General features: G+C 41.8%; 1 protein-coding gene across 1 annotated transcript in view; it reads right to left on the reverse strand.

Annotated features, from left to right (window-relative positions):
- LOC147133329 (uncharacterized) overlaps positions 1-20794 on the reverse strand; it is a 56754-nt gene continuing 35960 nt past the window's right edge. The window contains exons 4-8 of the mRNA XM_086013184.1: positions 13875-13975; positions 13025-13078; positions 10466-10601; positions 2616-2763; positions 1-183 (exon numbers count right to left, since the gene is read on the reverse strand). Of these exons, the coding sequence (XP_085869310.1) occupies positions 1-183; positions 2616-2763; positions 10466-10601; positions 13025-13078; positions 13875-13975 (622 nt within the window). The remainder of the gene's footprint in view (positions 184-2615; positions 2764-10465; positions 10602-13024; positions 13079-13874; positions 13976-20794) is intronic.

Consider the following 20794-nt stretch of genomic DNA (forward strand, 5'->3'; position numbering starts at 1 on the left):
CTAGTGAGCGGCGGAGAAAGAGGCAAAAGAGGCCACAAAGGTGCTGTTTTGTCCAGCGGGAACAAGGGAGCTATTACACAAGACATGGGGAGAGGACGGAAGGCAGGAAGGGAGATTGAGGAAGGAGGAGGAGGAGAAGGCCCAGTGGGGGATTAGCTGGCTGGCCAGCTGCTCCCTGAGGGACTAAACATAAGAGACACTTTTATTCTGACAGGAAGACTTGACTCTCGAGAGCCTGTATAGAACAAGAGGCTGGATTTGAAAAGAATAACATTTAGAGGGGAAATCAACAGTATCCCCAGAAATATAAACCTTTGCTTCCTTTTCACCATCAGGAGAATAAAGTAATAAGTCAATCAATTTACTTGCACGAAGTGTGTCAGAAAAATTCCGGATCGACTAGCGCACCTATGAAGGGGTCCTGCGGCGTTTGCTTCGTTCAGTGGGTGAGAGGAGGTGAGAGTTGCGGCAGGGCACCCTGAGTATCTTACAGTTCCTGGACTAGCTTTGCTGTACTGGAACAAACTTCCTACTCCTCTTTCCCCGGCTTAAAGCGGAAATCAACCCAAACATATTTTTTTCAAGAATATGTTCCCAGCAGGCCCACTAGTTGAAACGCGGCATTCTGATTAATATTGCGTTTGTGGAATATGAGTTAAGCAGCAAAATCCATTCATTTCAGGGGGCGGCCATTTTGACAGGGAAAACTTGTAAGAGTAGTATTGTCCGAACACATAAACCATAATGAAAGACGGTGTAAAGAAATACGTAGGTTTTGTTTTTGTGCACTGTATCTTGAGACAAGAAAGTCAGCCCCTGGTAGCATAACAGGGAAACTCACATAGCGATGTCATTGCAGCCACGGGACAGGCAAACAGAAAGCAGGAAGGGCCGAGGCAGAACTCGTAGTTGGGGACAGAAGATTGAGGTGATTACCAAGAAAACGACAAGGCAGGGATGTCAAAGGAGAGCAGAGTTGAAAACGCAAAGTCAACTCAATGAAAAATGCTGGAGAGTCTCGCATGATAATGGAAGAACAATCTGGACAACTGAGTCGGTTTGACCTTTGTAGCTAACCAAAACAGCATCACCCACCAAAACACAGAAACAGTTTCTCCTATGAAATGTTGTAAGATGAGATCTCTGCAAGGCATTAAAGACGATCTTACAATCTTACGTGTCTTTAACTACGATTAGAGATGATGCATCGGTCAGTATAATATTTCCACATGTATTTTGTCATTGTTTTGTGAGGATAGTGAGGCCGGACAGAACATCTGGACTTCAGGGGACACCCGAGAGGCTAAAGACTCCCAAGATGCGTTCTTTTCTTTGCATTTTTCACCAGCAGAGAAAGTTACTAAAATATCCGTTTATACTCATCGTTAATGCATCATCCCACGCGCTAAATGTCTTGCTTTTGTGAGCACTGTACAAAAGCATACAGTCCGTTATCAAAATATGACACACACACGCATATTCTAATTCAAAAGTACAAAGTTAATATAAGCTCAACTCATTTATTTTTGCGGCTTGATAAAGTCACCCAAAAGACTGTTTGGTAGCTTTTATCGAAACTTTTGCAAAACTTGACTTTTAATTGACCATGCCAACGAGGTGGTATTGTAACAACAGCATTTTGTTGACTATTAAATAAGTATCATTGTGCTTGTAGTTTGGAGGAAAGTAACCCAATAGAAAAAAACAAATACAGTGGTGCCTGGACATAATCCATTCCGTGATCATGTTGGAACTCAAAACACTCAAATTATCTTTCTCCATTGAAATGAATGGAACTGCCATTAATCTGTTCCAGACCTTGCGCAACTTCTAATGCAGGGGTAGGGAACGCTGGTCGCCGAGAGCCATATCCTGACTGTTTTGGATATCTCCCTACAACAACACACCTGACTCAAATGATCAGGATCATTTCAGACTTCGACTGAGCATGCTGATGAGCTGATTATTTGAATCAGGTGTGTTGTAGTAGGGTGAGATCCAAAACAGGCAGGATATGGCTCGCGAGGAACCGGCGTTCCCTACCCCTGTTCCAATGTAAATGCCTTGGCCACCGGGGACAGTATCATACAGGCAAATACACACTAATGAAGAAGAATTTCGGTAATATTAGACGCTGACAACTAAGAAGGTATGCCTGTGAATATTGTTTTATTGTCTGTCTACATGTGTTGTTGCACCGTTTGTGTTCAACTATCCGTTATAGCGTAATAGCACTGCCACATAGATGCCATTTGTGGCCCATCTATGGCGTTTTGCATGATTTGCTAGCATTAAGCTAAGCACACTATCGCAAGGCCAATGTATGTGGCTATTTTGAAATCATAATATGTAATTCTTTTGGTTTTACGTTTAGTTTGACAGTAAACTTCAACCGGGAGTGGAAATAAACAGCTTGAAATTCTTTTTTTTTTTTTTTTTTTTTGAAGCATTATTTGACTTATATACAGCACATGACACGCATAAGCAGGATCATGTGCTCCTGTGGGCTGCAGGGACGCGTATAAGTGTGGGCTGACAGCCCACAGGGGCCGTAGCTCTTCCGAAGAAGACAATGATGATATCTCCATTGACGCACACCGGTAGGTCATTCTGACATAGCTCGCATGGCGCCTGAAAGCACCGCGGAAGAATTCGCCAGACAACGGCGAGGACGCAGGGTGAGTTTTCTTTACTTCCTGCCTTCCGTCCCCGTTTACCTCGCTGTCTTTTTCTCCATATGGCAGCCATTTGTCTGGAGGAGGTCTGTCAGACATAAATAATAGCTTATGAAAAAACACAGGGAGAAGGACGAGGGACGGGCTGGGGGGAGCGCGGCTCTTCCTGAGGGACAGGGGGAGTCCTCCAGAGGTCTGGTGTCCTTCGTTGGACACAAAGTACGGGGGAAAGAGTGGGGGGAAAAAAAAGTGGATGATAGTAGGGATCCCGCAAAATTGCAGCATTTATCTATTTTGCCTTGAACAAAGAAGCCAGACAAGGTGGAATATCGCAGCATCAGCGTCTGGTGTCAAGTACAGCGGTACCTTGACTTCACGGGTTTGAGTTGTTCCATGACCAAGCTCGCTCAATTTACTCATCAATTCAATGAAAATCACATCATTATTCCCCTTTCAAATGTATTGAAACTACATTACTCCATTACAGCAGAAAGAAACAGAAACAGAAACAGAAAGACCGGCCTAAATTTGGGTCTAAAAACGAAAATTCAGTTGGAAAAATTCCAAGAATTGAAATTGAAAGAGTCTGCATTAAAGCACTCTATGAAACTATTTGGTTTAATAAATGGATTTAGCACAGGGTTCTTTTCATCTCAAAAGGTACATTTAAACCAACTGGCCGCAACAAGTCCTTTTGTGAAAAATGTTCCCAATTGTATCGCAAAGGATGCGTCTGAGTTGAAATTTTGCACCACATCTCCAAAAAATGGTGAATTATGGATTATATCTTACATTTGGAGATACACGCTTTTCATTGCTAAGGAGTCTGCCCTTCCATCACTTTTTAGCGTCCCGGCCATTGACGTCTATGTTGCGGTTTTATGATGAATGAAGTGACCGGGATGGCAGGAAGAGCCCGGAGAAGAACGGCAGAGTAAAAGGAAGGACCGAGAGGGATGAATGGAAGGCTGAAGGAGAGAAAAAAAAAAAAGAAACTCATGAAGAAGTATCGTCTCAAGTTTGTGTGCGCTGATTTTCATCTGAAACCAATTAGTTCCACACAAAACAGACTTTTGAAAAACATCCTCGCTCTTTATCCTTCGTCCATCCATTCATGTGTCAACCTGCGCACATCTCCGCATGCTCCCGTGTGCACTGCATGCAAGCTTGTGTGTGTGGGTGTGAGTCTGTGTGTGTGTGTGTGTGTGTGTGTGTGCGCGCAGGCATCGTGATTAACATTCGCCCCAATTCGCTGAGGGACACGCATTCTAAGCCCTTCCTTCCTGCTCCGATTGGAATTCTCATTAGCTGATAACTACTTTTCAAGAGAGCGCTGCATTCCTCCGCAGGATACCGGGGGCCTCGCTCGCAGGACCCCACAAAACAGACGCACGCACAAGCATCAGAGCGCTGACAGGCAGCGATACAAATGGATTCAGATGCACTTTGCACAGCTTGTAAATGTAATTTGGAACTTTTTTTTCCCTTTGGCTTTGGGGAGTTTCATGGTAATACTGTGTGCCAATAAGCAGACCTGAAGTGCTTTTGGTCAACGGGCCCAAAAAGTCATAAATGATGTCAAGTCGCATATGGTAAAAAGTTAGTAGGAGTCGAACAATGATATGAATCCATCCATTTTCTATTGTGCTTGAGCTGACCTTGGGTGAGAGGCGGGGTTACCAGCCAAAGATTCTTCCATCACAAGTGCAACAGTTGGGTCCAAAGCGTTTTTCAATTGTCTAAGGGTGCTTTCAAACTAGCAACCTTTAGGTTACGTTTCCTAGTTTGATCCCGGCGGCCACGGCAGCCTCGATTCACGCCCCCGTGGACATCACAGATCATTTTGAGACGTGGGGGGGGTTGGGGTTAAAACGTGATCAGGGGAGGTGGGGGTGGGGCGTGTACACTGTGCAGTGTGTATGTGAATAACAGGCTCTTTTGCATGTTTTGGTCAAAAACAGAAGTGCAAGTAAACCTTTCTAGATTATTTTTTTGCGCCGATTCCAAATCAGGTTTTTACAACAATAATAATATGTAATATAGTAAGATTTTTAGTGATATTTATGAATTAAAGCATAGGTTGAGCAACAGGTGGTATTTTTATATAGCTATAAATTACAAGGCACGCTAAATCCGTATTACGCAAGCTATTATAGGTCAAACAAAAAATGAAAATATCTCGAAAAAAAAAAAAGAGTCCTTTCGTTAAACAGCGTCCAAAATACGTTTGGAGTCGCATAAAGTAATCTCTGATTAATGTATGAGCTGACGCCGATTCTGGCGCGGTAGGGTGGCTTCATTTGACTCTGCAAAGGCTATAAAAGGTTTCTTCCAAGGAAAGCCTCAACAGAACATGAGAAACCTGAGTGACTGGACTGGTAAACCACAGGCGGAACCATAGTGCGCTTTTGAGCCCTTTGGGACTCAGCCCAAACTGTATCGAACCTGCTTCACAGCTAAGTGTGTCCAAACATTTTGAGACGTGACGTTCTTTGTCATCTCCTGCACACCTCATTGGCTTTCCTCTGATGTTGAACTTTGTGTAAGGGCTGGACGACACGGAAAAACACTATTGAGAGTTCCGCCGAAGTGAAATGTGCAAAGGTGTCAATGGTGACAAGGGGAGAAAAAAAAAAAAACCACGCAGCAAGTGAAAGTGAGTTGGGATGTGGATGCGTGTGTCCCCAGTGTCCATGTGCAAAAAGGTGGCGGGTGAGAGATTAGTCAACGAACGAGCGTCTGGGTCATATTCTTCTTCCTGTGCATGTGTCAAGTCACCTCCGGGCCGCGCCATCTGCCTTTGCGCTCTCGCTCGCTCGCCTCCCTCCGCAAGCTCGGAATTGTCCAACAAACTGTCACACTTCCATCGCTCTCCCGTGAGCGCATGGAAATAAGATTATTTTCTCTAATAATATACAATCGGAGTCCTGCTCATTATTACACAGACTGATGAAGGGAATCTGCAGCAATTTTTCTAGAACAAACCGTGTGCCTGATCAATGTTCCCACCCAGACTCCCAAAGAAAACCATCGGGATACTCTTAGGATGAATTAACAGCCTAAACAGTGTGGATTTTATTGACCATAACTGTCATGCAATCAGATGAAACCTTTATGGAGAGTGCAAGTAGGAGCATCCGGAATCTTGTCCAGATGTGTCTTAAGCAATGATGGAAAATCCACTATTTACTTAGGAGTACTTGCAAATATTTTATTTTCATGGAGCATCTTTTGACTCATAATGACATACACGTGTGCTATTTGTTATTTGTATTGTATCATTTCTGGTGATTCAAAGGAAATAGATCATGGAATATTGGATTATTCATGTCTTTGTATACAATAGTTGAGTCTTTCCACACACACACGTAACCATATATTATATTTATGTCTGCATATTTGGCTAGCACCAAAGTTCAAATGGGTTCAATAGTTAAACCATGTCCGTGTGTTAACAATTTCATCTACAGACTGAAGTAATTAAAATGACTGATCTAATGTTCAAGTTAGGAGGTTCCACTATAACCTTTTGTAAGATTTGCTACTAAAACGTCGCAAGGGTACATCTTAGCAGAGACAAGTCCATTTGTCTGCGCTTGCTTCCATCTACCTACGATTGCGTCCAAGGCTTGTGTAGTGGTGTAATGGGCCAGCGCTACCACCCACTTAGCCCTCATTCAACTCATTTGTCTGGCTCCTTTCCCTCTGCATGAACACTTCCTCTCAGCCTGTAAAATGATCACCGGACGACTGCTTGATTTGCCTCTGCGCTTTGCTTTCCACTCACCTACTTTGCTGCTATTTCCACTTTTGTTTGAGCAGCTTCCGTCCCACCGCCTCCGGTACTCTTGACATGCAACTTTAATTTGCTCCAACTCTTGGCCCTTCCTTGCCTTTAGTCAGTTTTTGCAAACGGATGCCCTTCCACAACAATTTCACTGGCACCAAGAGTGCTCAGAACAGGTTTTGACGGAGTGTCCCCAGATAATAAGCACATATTTAGCTTCTTATAAGCCCTTGATTTTGATTTCCTAATGGCTAGTTTATTTACTCGACTGCAGACCTGGGAGGCATTTATTAGGGCACCGTTTCTCAATCTTTTCACATGCTAAGGCAGCTACAATGCTAGCATGACTTATTCATGATAGAGTATTGCCAAAAACGAAATGTTACTGGTTTGCATTTTTTTTTTTTAAACCAAACGGCAACTTCAACATTGTATCCCTTGATCAAGTATGATAACATTTAGAGCATTCCATTTCCTTCTTTTTAACTTTTGTTAGTAATCTGAGTTATTTCTCTACAAGAACCTTCGTGTGTCCCCACGAGTAGTTGTGAGTGGCGAGGCACATGACTTTCTTGGTCAGTTTTATTTATGCCATGATAAGTTAAGAAATCATTAAAAATGATATGTACCTTTCTGGTTTATTATATACAGTCTTTTATGTACCGCTAGAGGGACTCAGGTAGTAAACGTCTCAAGATGATGCAGGGAAAGGTCCGAATCGCTATCAGCAGTAGTGGAAGTTAGCAGCTGATAAGATGCAAATAAAAAGCGCGGGTTCACAGTAGTCCAGTTCAAACTGGAGTTTACATAAGGAAAGATAAGGAAAATTAACTATGCAGAAATGCAGACAAACAGACAGAAGCGAGGCAAACTTGGCGGAAGTGAAACGGAAAATAAACATGGACTCGCACAACTGGAGTGATCAGTTAAAGATGGAAATGGGGTCAGATCAAGACTGTGTTTAAGTTTTATTGATTCATTTTTTTGACATTCAACTGTGTTGCCATGAACCTGCAAATCTGATGGCTAATGCTGTAGTATGCATGCCAGGCCAGCAATTGGCAGTGTAACTTGTGATGACATACTACAGGCTGCTTATTATTGTGAATGCAGAATCCAAGACGGATCATTTTGTCTGGAAGACAAGCAGGTTCCTATTATGGTATGGTAGGTCAGACACAATTTATTTGAAATTCTTGATTGTCTGATATGTTTCCTTTCAACATTGCCATTAAACCCAATAAGACATACAGTAACTAGTAGCTGTGGACTCGGTCTGGCTGCTGTGCAGGAATTTTGGCTTTTTACTCCCTTAGGTAAATCTTTTATGGAAAACGGTTTGTGGCTTTAGCCAGCACTCAAGCTGATGTTTATGGAAGGAAGTGCACCTTCCATAATTTATGTATGAACTGTGAGTCTGTGTCCAGTTCTGTCGTTTTCTTGGGAGAATTGTTAATCGTCTCCCTTTGTCAGTGGACTGTCAAATTGTTAAGAGAGTGCACATTTTGCATGTGCTCACTTGACACTGCCACGCTCTAGTGGAATCTACAAAGTCAAAGATTCCAAAAAGCGGTATGGTTTGAAATATAACAACGATTGGAGTTGTATACGTTAGGTTATATAGTAGTTGCATAAGTGCTAACTTACTCCACTTTCGCTAAGCCACTTCTTGTTGCTGTTCTACCACATCAGTGGCACGCATGTTATCATATTAACAAATCAAGATAGATTAGACATATCGTGATGTATATTATTGCTTGGTGCAAACATCGTGGCTTTTGGGGCTACCGCAAGTAACAAGTCACTGTTAAAAATCTTCATTGCGTCCAAGTTTGATATTCCAGGTTTTTGCCCGGTTTGCAGGCCTCCTAGCATCCACAAGACAGACCTGTGCTGCTCGTACGATCCAGCTGGAGCGTTCGCGTCGAGAAAGCTGCTAATGACTTGAGCAGAAGAGCTTCAAACGTCCTCTCCGCCGTCGCCAGAGTCAGGTTGGCAGATGTTCAGAGCTTCCGCTCAGACGTTTGGCATCTTTCGAGTAGATAAAGCACGCAGTGTTCTTTCAGTAGCACGACTACCCGTTAACGATGGGATGTTGTGACAGCTAGGAGCCACTGGACAAGGTTGCTTCAAGTCTTAAAAGCAAGAGAGCCTGTTTTGGGAAACCACCACACACGTTTACTATTCATTGGGATGTTGTGGTGTCACACCCTGTGAATAATGCAAATGTCTCTGGCCAGCTGTTGAACCCACAAATCCGGCTGGCTCCCAATATCTGCTTTCTTTCAATACACTTGATCTGGGATGCGAAGGTTCATACGAAAGAATACAAAGCTTTGACATATTGGCTGGGAGTCAGACCGGCTTTTGACTTCTCGCACTCCTGCCAAACTCCAAGGTGATGAGAAAACCTTTCTCTTGAAGGAAGCATCCTCATCCCTCATTGTCTACCACGTTTCAGTCCAGTTTGTAAACATTCAAACTTGCCATAAGAAAACTGCATCATATCTTGCAGCCAGACCGTCTTAGTGTCTTGCTGCCATGTATGCTTTAGGCATAATATCCCAGATTTTCTAGTAGTCGATTGTCTGCTATTTCGCTAGGTCAAACGCTGTTGCAAAATTGCGATTCCAGACCGCGCTGCCAATGCTGCTTTTTCATCCAAGAGGACCAGGAAAGCTTCTGAACAGACACTACTGTAGAGCCCCCGGATGCACTTTTGTCTGTCCATGAAACTGAGTTTCCAGCCTCTACTTCTACTGTTATTTTGTCAGCCAACCATGATGGTTAAGAATGACTTCAGTTGTAGAGTCTGGTGTTAAACAACGAAAATTTGACTGAAGATCTGCTGAATCCAGGCAGCGGCAATACAAACTGGCGGTCGTACATATGTTTAGCGATGTTCCGTTAAGCTGTTATGGATTCTACTCGTTTTTATGCAGTGTTTAGTCCTAGTTTGGTGAAAACTGCTAGTGGTAGAAACATTTAATACAATTTTACTTTGACTATTTTTGGGCATTGATCAGCTCCGCGGTTGATGCAAAACTCAGGTTTGAAATGCCATGGCCCTTTTTCCAGCCGGGAAAACCAGACAACCCTTATCAAAGACCCGCCTGTTGAAACAAAAAATGCATTCTGGAAGCCTCACTTTTTACCAAAGGTATTTTTTTCAGTCATTTTAAGTCCTCAGTTGTCACAAGAAAAAGGGTTTCCAAACACACACCTGCACCCTAGCCAGATTCAGAAATTACTTGCCCAGTTTTCAGGTTCATAATGTTCCCACAAAAGGGGCCCTGGTCAGACAGGAAAATTGCATTTCATCCAACTATTTCCCTTTTCATTCATTTTCAGGCATTCGTCCATTCTGCGGGAATTGCAAATAATATTTCAAGCAGCAAAAACTCATTTTTTCCAACAAAACGCAAACCAAGGACCACCCGTCAACCTGCTCTCAGTCTCACTTTGACCACGGAATTCGTTTTTCAGCCAGTTTCAAAACTATGATGGTGCGAATCAGGACCAATCATGACCGGGGCATTGGCTCATAAGTGGCTTTCTCAGTTTTCAGGCCGAGGACATTGCCACACCTGGAGCAAAATGGGGTTTGTATTTTTGCCACAACTACCAAGGGCCCCAACAGGACCCACAGAAGTCTGTGCACTCATAAACATTTAAATATCATTACCAGCTATTTTCTTATGCACATCCACTTACGGGTTGGGAGTATCGTGAGTAGATGGAATTGTTTACAACTATTTAACCAAGACAGCATTTCGCTGCAACACAAGACCGTCATGATGTGATGAAGAAGATGATGATGATGATGATGATGATGCCGACTGGAGCAAGCCAAGGGACATCAGGAGAATATTTAAGATTGAGCAATAACGCAATACTATAGTGTTTTATTGAAAAACGTTTGCGTTTTAACGCAAGACGTTTTCAGTTTTTGTAAAATAATTATTATTATGCCACATGCAGATCCGATTCACGCACTTGTTACACTGGGGCCATTACAGCGTGGCTTGGGTTTCTCCTGAGCATTCCAACACAGAGAAGATCTTTGTTCCGCATTGAGCCGTGAGCAATGAGACGCTCTCGGAAAAGAGGAACCCGACTGTTCTCAGGATCCTTTTCACCTTCACCGGAGAACAACGAGAAGAAAGCGGAGTTGATCCAGGGGGTCCGATAGCCTAAACCGTGATGGAGAACATCAATGTAGTCATTTACAGACGACTGACTTTTATGGTCGTGTTAAATTGGGGCACAATAAAATATATCTATGGAATAACCTGACCAGTCCAGGCGGTACCTGGCCAGAAGTCAGCTGGGAAAGGTTCCAGCTCCCCCACACAATAGAATCACTATTAAAAAAAAAATGATGGTTGTATTATTTTTAACATTTTCTGCCAGTTAAGTCAAGCAAAATTGTTGCGGTGTATACAGTTATGCATTTCAATGGGCGTCAATCATATTTATTTATTCCATTCACAAATAATAAAGCTTTCATTTGGACATTTCAACTCGGATGAATTCATTTGCTGTTATTTTCAATGGGGAAATTGGGGAGTGCAGCATTTGTCCAAAAGCATCGTCACATGGAGAATTGAGTGGAAGCAAAGTCTGACTTGAGGATGTGAGGTACACATGTGGGACGAGCTCACTAGACAAACAAACATAAGGCCTGCTAAACCAGTTTGATCATCAACCGGTTTTCTTGCCAGGCGCCACTTCTGCTTTTTGAACTTTGAAGTTCCAGTGGACAGTACTTGTGTGTGTGTGCGTGTGTGCGTGTGTGTGCGTGTGTGTTCGTGCATGTGAGCATACAAGGGCCTGGTATTAGTTAGAGTTCAAGTTAGGTTAAGGTGGGGATTAGAGTTAAAGCTTGAGGAAATGAATGGGAGTCAATGTAATGTGCTCTGAAGTGATGTGACGGTAGGAAGTCATCCGCGTGTGTGCGTGTGTCTTCTCAACATGGTCTCTCAAAGGATGTAAATCACCCTGTCCAAAGTGATCACTGTGAAAACATCCTGTGCTCATGCTGTGACACCCCCATTCCCCAACACAAACACACACACGCACACATGCACACACACCTATACAATGAGCTAGTTGAGTGAATGGGGAAAATAATATATTACAGTAAAACCTCCAAAGCCGGACACAATCCGTTACTTGTTGACTCAGTAGTTCTATTTATTTTTTTCATAATTTCCTACAAATACAAAGAGAAGATAATCAAAGTACAATTAAAATAGAGTAAAAAGACTCAATTTTGAAGACAACACACAACATACTGGTCATTTTCATGCTAATTTATATCCTGCTTGGTAAAATGAAGATGTGTATATAGCTGCACAGAGATGTTTAATTGGATTGCTCATACTGTATTGAACAGAGCTGGGCATTTTAATTTTATTAAAATTGCGGTCCGTTTATTGCCCTACGCCTGCAGTTGGGATACCCTTCCGACATCCGTCTATCCGCCTTTTTATCCGGCCGGAACAAATAGTAATTGTCTATAGGCCGGTACGTCTGTCATTTTAAACGGGTTTCTGTTAGTCTTTCTGACTACCAACTTCGACAAACTATCGGTAGCACCTTATCCCCACCCCACCCCCCACCCCTGAAGCATTGAACAGCCTGAATTTTTCATAGGGTACATCAAGTTAAATTTCTGGTTCTATTGTTATCATCACACATTTGTTAGTTGTCATCATCGCGCTAGCATCGCAAAAAAAAAGCCCAAAGAAACAGCAAAACACATTTATGGAGTTCATTCTCAGATTTTCCGCTGTGGAGTGTAACTTCACACGAGTGACTTTTGATTTTTCCATAAATCGTTCCATTTTGGAGAGTTTCGACTTTAATGGAAATATTTCTACATCTGGCAAATCCGCTAATAAGCTTTATTTCTGTTCTGTCCAACTGTACTTACATTATTAGTTTGCATCTTCTGGCACCTCAGAAACTTTTTCTTTTGGGGGGCTGGGGGGGTGGAGGAGGGGTTATTTTCCCAACAACAGGCCTGTGAGAGTGTTGTTCCACTCGACGGTTATAAATAACACAGAGACATCTGTGATAACAAGCTATTGAAATCATGCAGATGAGCGTTATGCGGCGTTACATGCAAGCTACATAATGGAGAGCTTGATAGGGGTTTTGATGCTTTCCAGAAAGGACATCCATTACTTCAGTTCAGTTAATATCTAAAAGCAGTAAATAAAGTGTAATTCTTTTTCTGTGGCTTTTTTTTTTTCTGTGGGTGTGACACCACTTATACCAGTGATGACAAAAAGAAAAAATGTGATAGTACCAGAATAGGAATGGAAGCAATTGCTGCATACCGGTAGCATAGCGCTGATGTGAAGTCACTTCAGCAGAAGCAATAATCCTCCCTTTATTAATACATCTGAAAGTGTGTGTCCATTTTTATTTGTCTTATTGGCTTTGTTTTGAGACACCACCAACAAAGGATATCACTGATGGCAAAGACGTCATATGTAAATTGCATTGGAAGTAGTGTGAGATAGTTGGAAAAGTCTTGGTGTGAGTGACTCACCTCCAGCAGAAAAATAGACCTCTTTCGACAGGTTTGCCATCACACCCGTGCCATCTGTTTGTGAAGACACAATGCATTGTTTTTAAGCTTTAAAGGAGACATACTAAATATTTTTCAACCATTTAAAACAGTTTCAAGGTGTATGACAAACTACATGCTTTTGTTCAAATACCCCATGAATCAAGACTCATAGCATGCTTTACAACCTATTTCTTTTCTTTGTGAAATCAGCTCATTTTCTGTCATGATGATAAAGAAAGAGTTGCAAGAAAAATATGTGAACCTTTTAGAATGACCTGCAATACCAGGCCCTGGAGAGGCAGAGCAGCCCCAAACCATGTTCATCTCACATCACTGTTGGTATGAGGTTTTGATGGTAGTGTGCTCTGCATTTTTTTTTCTCACAACATAGCATTATGTGTTCCTTTCAAGCAACTCAACTTTTGTTTTATACGTCCACATAATAATCTAATCTAATCATAATCTAAGCACTCTTTTGTAAACTTCAAACCTGTATATATATGTTTTTTGGGGACCGCGGTGGCTTCCTCTGTGGAGCCTCCCAATTCCATCCTTTCTTGTTTAATGTTTTACTGCTGCTGTTTTTTTCCCCTCCATCTAATATAAATCATTTCACTACTTTAAAACCAGTTTGAGGCTGTCACCGGTGTCCTGAAATAGTCAAACGCTTTGATGGATGCTGTCACTGCGTACTGAAGTCACGGGTCAGTGGGTCACATAGCAACAGGTTGCAAAAGGCCACGCAGAATGGGAGAGAGAGTGAGAAAGAGAAGGAAAAAGCAGCAGCGTAGAAAAAAAAAATAGGACAAATGCTTATCGCTTGACCGACCTCGCATCGGCGCCGCCATCTCAGCCTGTCGCCACCTTGAGTGACACACATCAGGGTGGAGGTGGAAGAGGAGGTGGCAAGGCAGGGGAGGGAAAACCTGCCTAGAGAGCGATTAAGTACTGTAGCAAGGCATTTCTCAGCTATCAATGACTAAACCAAATTGAAATAAATAAATACATACACATTAAAAGATAAATCATACATTAGAAAACAAATTGCCATGGGATAAGTGTTAAAGGAGAACGGGACCAGCACTTTGAGAATAATGAGATACAATTTAGTAAAATGAATTGCTCAGTCAGTAGTTCATGAAAGTCAATTTACTTTTTAATGACAATTTTTGAGTAATCAAACTAGGAAGTACGACACTACCAAGTAACAAAAAAATAAATATCAATAGATACATAGATAAAAGGCAACAGGAACCAACCATTTTATCTTATCTACTGTTTACAATTCCTTTGTGCAGATTCAACAGTTTTTGTTTCTTCTAGTCTTTTTGTTTGACATTAGTCACCATGTATGTGTTTTCATCCAATCACTGCTCATTTACACTTCGTCACTTCCACAGAAGGCGACGCTTCCTGAGGTGAAAGGTCAATAGTGGCAAAGAAAGTTAAACATACTATAAAGTTAAATGGAATCATTATAAGAACCTGCGAGTTAACTTTTTGGGCATATGACGCATCATATACCGTACAACTGAAAAATATCCATGAGGGTTATAATTGTTTTGGATTTTTGGATTTTTCATTTTGCAATTTTAGTTTTCATTATTTAACTACTGTACAACAGCCTTGACTGAGATACACGGTGGTCGCCGCCCACCCTGCATTTGCATGACTCCATTACACAGAGATGAAGGTTTGGCGAGCGAAGGCCGGCGCCATCGTGAGAGAAAGGGGATGTAGGTAGGGGGGTACAACAGTAGGTGGGTGGCTCGGCCATTGTGAGGGGTTAGGCTACTGTTAGCTAGCGGTGGGGACACTGGAGATGAAGTGAGGGTGTGACTGACACTTGGATAGAGTCGACTGGCAGGGGGTGGCCGGGGGATAATGGCGGCAGGATGCGGGTGTGTCGCATTCTGCGTGTGTGCTCCTACAGGCAACGCATGGTCTCGGCGTGTGTTTTTTCAGGTGTCCGTACACCCCCCAGTCTAAGTTGCAGGCCCTGGAGGAAGAGGTGGCAGCTCATTAGCTTGATCAAAGAGTTTACTTCCCCTCTCTGCTTTAACACACAAAGACACGCACGCACACGCTGCAATGTTCACCTGGAAAAGCCGAGGCTAATCTGCCTGATAGGCAAAATGTGGGGGCTGCAATTAAAGGAAATGAAGGTGCGGACCTGATGAATGGAGGGCTGGGAAAAGGTAGAGGTCATATGTCACCGCTTCGGGTCAGTAAAAGACAAAGAAAAGTGAATTGAAAAACTACAACAAAAACAAAAAAGAGAAAATATTTTTAACAATTGACAAATTTTGAGGTAAATGTGACATCCATCTATCCGAAAAAATGAGGGGGGGGGGCGTTGGGGGGCAATCAATAAATGCAGATTTTTCTTAAAATGCTTACTTTTTATAAACACTACACAATGAGATGTTAGAATAAAAATGACACCATTTTGAAATGAATGTAACAAACACAGTGGAGGACAATATATTGAAACAGTTATATTAATTCTAAATACAAAAATAAATCCAATCAAAACTTTTCAAAGTAGAAAAAATATGCACTTGACAATCAAAATTAAAAAGAACTTTAAAATGAATTTAACAAATCAAATAGTAAAAACTGAAAAAAAAATAAACTGAAACGAATGAATTCTAAAACTGGAAATAAAAACTCAAATCTGTTCATTTGATTCGCAGTCACAAAAATATTTCAATAAATAAATTAATATTTTTTAAACACATTTTAAAACTGCATCAAATACAATTTTAGACAACGGGCTTTCGATACCCTTGGAAAAATATAACTGACAAAAAGAGAATAATCACATCATTACTAATAAGTGGGTCGATCTCAGGGAAAATATATTTATCATATAATAACATTTTTTCCAAATTAAGGCCACATTTTTGACACAGCTCTTGTATCGGATGTCATTACGTGAAGCTGGTGTACCTAATAAAATGTGTGTCATTCACACTGACTTGGATATTATGAGGAATAAATGTGACGAATGCTTTTCAGGAATAGAGCAGAGGACAAACGTAAACGTCATCAGAATACACAGTAATAATCGCTAATTGAGCTCCAAGAGCTGAAATGAATCATCCTAGTTGAGCGTTGTCATGTAAAAATAGCCACGAGTCATTTATTGTCTCCTCTTCGCATATTGAATCAGATCCTGATTCATATCCTGTAGTGGCTTGATTTTCTTCTCTTTTTTTTTCGTACGGAAACTGGCCACCTCATCATCGGTCACAACAAAAGAGACTCTGAGTCACAGGAGTCACGTTTGAGCCGCATCCTCACAAGTCACGTTGTCCTATTGTGATCAGCGTCAAAATGACTGAACGCACGTGCAGTCAAATCTTATTTAGGTTAGCTTAGTGGTGCTAACTAGCTGTCCTCATCTCAGCAGGCCTCATTCCTCTTCGACTCTGCCCCACTCTATTTATTCGTACCTTTTGTGTGTGTGTGCATGTGTATATATGTGTATACTAGGGGTGTAACGGTTCACAAAAGTCACGGTTCGGTACGTACCTAGGTATGGGGGTCACGGTTCGGTACAGCAATAAGTCTCAAATGCAAAGACTAGGTTGTTTTTTTTTTAAATTTAGTTTTAACAGAGAGCAAGCTACAATTCAATTTGCTATAAAGCAAAAACATTCCCTGTTATAAAGGCACAAAATAGAATAAAAACTTGCAGATTAGGGTTGTTCATAAATAATAAATAATAATAATAATAATAATGATAAAAAAGATTAAACAGGAAACCCCCCTTTCTTGTATGGATAGAATGAGGTTGCAGATAAAGTCAGGTAGCACTTGCCAACTAGTAACTTTTAACTTAGTTCTAATAAAAGTTAGGGCACAGCAGAGGACAGCTCATGCTCCACCACGGCTCTTGTGCGATTGTATATGACAGGGACCACAGTCAAATGTGGCGGTCGCTTGGATGCTGCAGCTGTTCATTCGCGCACAGCGGAGAGGGGAGGGGCTTCGCTTGGTGGTAGACTACGACAGCATTTTTCAACATTGCAATCACCGACACAATATGCAAATGCTACCAACATTGCTGTCTTGGTAAAGTTGCAGAACTGTCAAAAAAAAAAGCCGCCAAGTGAACAAGACGCTGTTTGGCTGTGTGTGACATATTACACCCGATGCTGATTGGCTGCCGTGAGACAAAATGGCAAAAGAGATGACTTGTTTAATACGTGACGAATGGGGCGAATGGACGGATTTTCGGTGCTTCGCTCCGCGTCCAAACATCATTCGCACCGGACTATGCTTTTGCAAAAAGACCATCATGGCAATGAAAACCAGACTTGTGACACACAGTCGCTCACTTACATAAGAAAGGGTCACCTCCTCACAAAGGGCTAATTTCAGCGAGAGCAAAATAGGGTTTAAAAAGTGTACTGTAATTCTTGATCCTTACAGCATTTTGACCAAGGAATATCACAGGCGCACTGTTTTACATTATGAAGAAAGCAAAACAGGTCTCCTTTAAGCATCACCATAGCAAGCAAGCCTTGAAGGCCAACGGTCACATGACCTCATGCTGCATCCAACGACTCCAAATCCCCTTCTGCTCTTTTCATCCAAAAATGTTCCGCTCAAAGGCGATTCCCCCCCCCCCACTTCACGGTCTGAGTGGGAAGTAGCCCCCCAGCCGGGGCGAAGGGGAGGAAAGTTGACCCTTGAACTTTTCTTCAGAGGAGTGACAGGACCCCGACTGCACTCCGACCCTCCGGGGGCAACCGATCGCTGAAGCGTGACGTGCAACGAGGGCCGTTGCCTCATGGGCCCTCGGCGACGCTGGCATTCTGAGCATTCCAAGTTTGTCGCACACACGCGCAGCCAAATATCATTCATCCTAAACGCGCAATAGACATTTTGGCTCAAAACTGCTTTGTTTGGCACGTTGATTAGTTTTAATGCGTGCTTTGGTTGTACTTTGCTATTTATGTATTTGCATGTAGGACAAGCCTCAAACCAACTAATGTGTTTTCATTTTGCCTTCCAGCGTGTGTGTGTTTGTGTGGTTCAATCTCCGAGTAGTGCAGGCCGCAGCCCGTCCGGTGCTGCTGTCTAACATCAGAGTCAACAAACACTGTCTCACACACTCTCACACACATACACACGGACACACAATTTACTAGTAGTGACCCAGACAAAAGCAGACCTGGCTACACACTAATTACATGCCTTGAATTAGACATATCAGCCGGACGCTGGACAGTGGAAAACATGGACGCATCGCAAAGTTACACATGTATGTTCGACATGTATGTTGTACTGTAGTGAATATTAAGAAATGTCTGAAATTATTATTTATCAGGTAATTATTTCACAAACGAGGACTAGCCTGTCAGCGAGCTGCAAAAAAAAAAAGCCTTCCTTGAGCATCCCATTTCTGGACAAGAGTTGATAGTGAAGGACAAGTTAGCATAGCTAGCATTTTTGGAGCATATTCCCATTCCAAAAAGTCGTAACACTTTTATAGACCGACATGTGACATCATTCAGATATTTTTTCTGTTTTCATGAGACAATAATCTGAGTAAAGGAAGTAATTGAGAAGACCACCCATGCTAACGTGTGTTACAATTGTTTTATCAGAACAATAACAAAAAATTCTTTCATTGCCAATGCACCAAAACAGGAAGGGCAGGGGTCAGGGACAGCAGCACACTCGCAGCTAAGGGCGAGACGTCATTTTGGTGTTGGAGCATTTCATGTGGGCATTAGCTTGTCAACATGGAGGTCACAGGCTTGAAAATATAATCCGCATGACCTCAGCAGTCACGGCTGTCCAGGCTAGACAAGTGCAGAGAAACAGTAGCGGTGAAGTGGAAAGATTGCTGATTCATGCTGTTCCAAACATATACCACACACACTTAACCAAAAATGCCCCCCCCCCATCAACATATATGCCTTGAAATATGTCCCAACATGGAGGCAATAGACCGCCTTCAAGTCATACCTTGTGACCTTGTGTTTGCTTTGCTATGACCAACACAAACCAAAAGAGTCCAAAGTGGTTCAGTTGGGATTTAAAAAAAAAAAAAAAACAGCCTTACAAATCAGACAAGTTCAAACAATTATTTCCTACAGGAAAAACAACATACAATCGAAAGGTTTAGGGTTTGACTTTGGGGGCACTGTACAGTATAAATATAAATTCTATTTCATCATTACTCGAGAGCGTATTTCCTTATTTGACTAATTTTAACTGCTTCACATACACAAAGTCCGATTGTGTTGCATGCAAGGCAGGCCAAAAGCCATCCGGTTCTTTTATTTTGATGGATGTGGACACTCAGACCCCCGTTACACACCTCAACTAACTCCAGAGCACACAAACACACCTCCCGAGCAGGCAGGCCGCAAAGGAAGGAAGTCAATATTTGAGGAGTTAAAGCTACCTTGCTCGAAATACGTCTCTTTTACTGTGGGCAGACTAAAGACTTGACTACAGTGCTGCTTTTAGCTTAATCCCACTGCCTGCTCATTTCAGTTACAATCTGTCACAAACAAACATTAGACAAAAAAAAAAATCAGATAGGAATGTTAGGTAATACGCAACTCAGATAATGAATAAGAACAACATTGGAAGAGTGAGCTAGCCTTGAACGCTAGCTGCCAAGTAGCTTTACGTCCTTGATCCGTTTTGGGGATTGCTGGAGCAGGAACTACTGTAATAGAGATAAGATTATCATCCAAGAGAAGGTAGAAGCGAATTGCTAAAAGTTCCTTTTCAACTCAAATATTTACAAGAAGCAAGCTTAGCCAACTTGTAAACTCAGGGTCAGTAAATAAAGTGATCTTTTTTTGTGTTTGTGTGTGCATGTGGCATTGGCGAGTGTTTTTTTTTTTTTTTTTTTCAAACAGGCCTGTGTTTTTTAATTGCTAGTTTTGTGCGGAACATGGTGTGCTTTAAACTCGGACTGACATTTGAAATGACTGTTTTTGGAGCACGGTTCGCGGGATTTATTTGAAAGAGGAACCAGGGCTCGCCAGAAGCGCCGCGGAAACAAAATTCCGAGAAACTGGCAACTGTTAGCTCACTGGTTCTCAAAATGGGGTCCGATGACCCCTGGGGGGCCACGAGCCATAACTTGGAGGCGTGCAATTTAAAAGTATGCAGAATCATTATTTAGATGCATGCCTACATACTTTTTAGGACCAGGGCCCCAATGAAATTAAACCAATTACTCCTCCATACATTAGGGCCAATTAAAATATGACAAAGTGTCATTTAACAAACAGCACAACACTGAAAACAATTCCGCTCATATTGTCAGATTTTTAGCTGGAATAAACCTTGCTAGTAGCTTTTTGAGGAAAAAATAGTCACAAGAGTAGTTGTAAAATTCGTTAAATATAGCAACCAAATGGCAAAGTTAGGAACACTGACTGTGCTTTTATAAACTCCTCCTCCCTCTTCACAGTCATGTTGTTCGTGGAATCTGTGTCATGGTTATTGTAGTTAATGAAAACAAACGGAAAAATGTCAAATTAAAAAAATAAATGTTAATGAAATAAAACGAAAATGAGCGTTTTGTTAAAAATAATAACTAACCAGAACTACATATACAGGCACCATTAACGAAATGAATTAAAACTATAATTACAGCAAAAATGTCTCCCGTTTTTGTCTGTCAATTTATTTAATACATGAGCTATTGGGTTGTGATGCATCTAAGCCGAGAAGCAGTATTATGCACTGTACTTATTGACTTTAAAC

Source organism: Filicampus tigris, chromosome 17, assembly GCF_054856515.1.
Source record: "Filicampus tigris isolate MCC_2025a chromosome 17, RoL_Ftig_1.0, whole genome shotgun sequence".
Classification (NCBI taxonomy): domain Eukaryota; kingdom Metazoa; phylum Chordata; class Actinopteri; order Syngnathiformes; family Syngnathidae; genus Filicampus; species Filicampus tigris.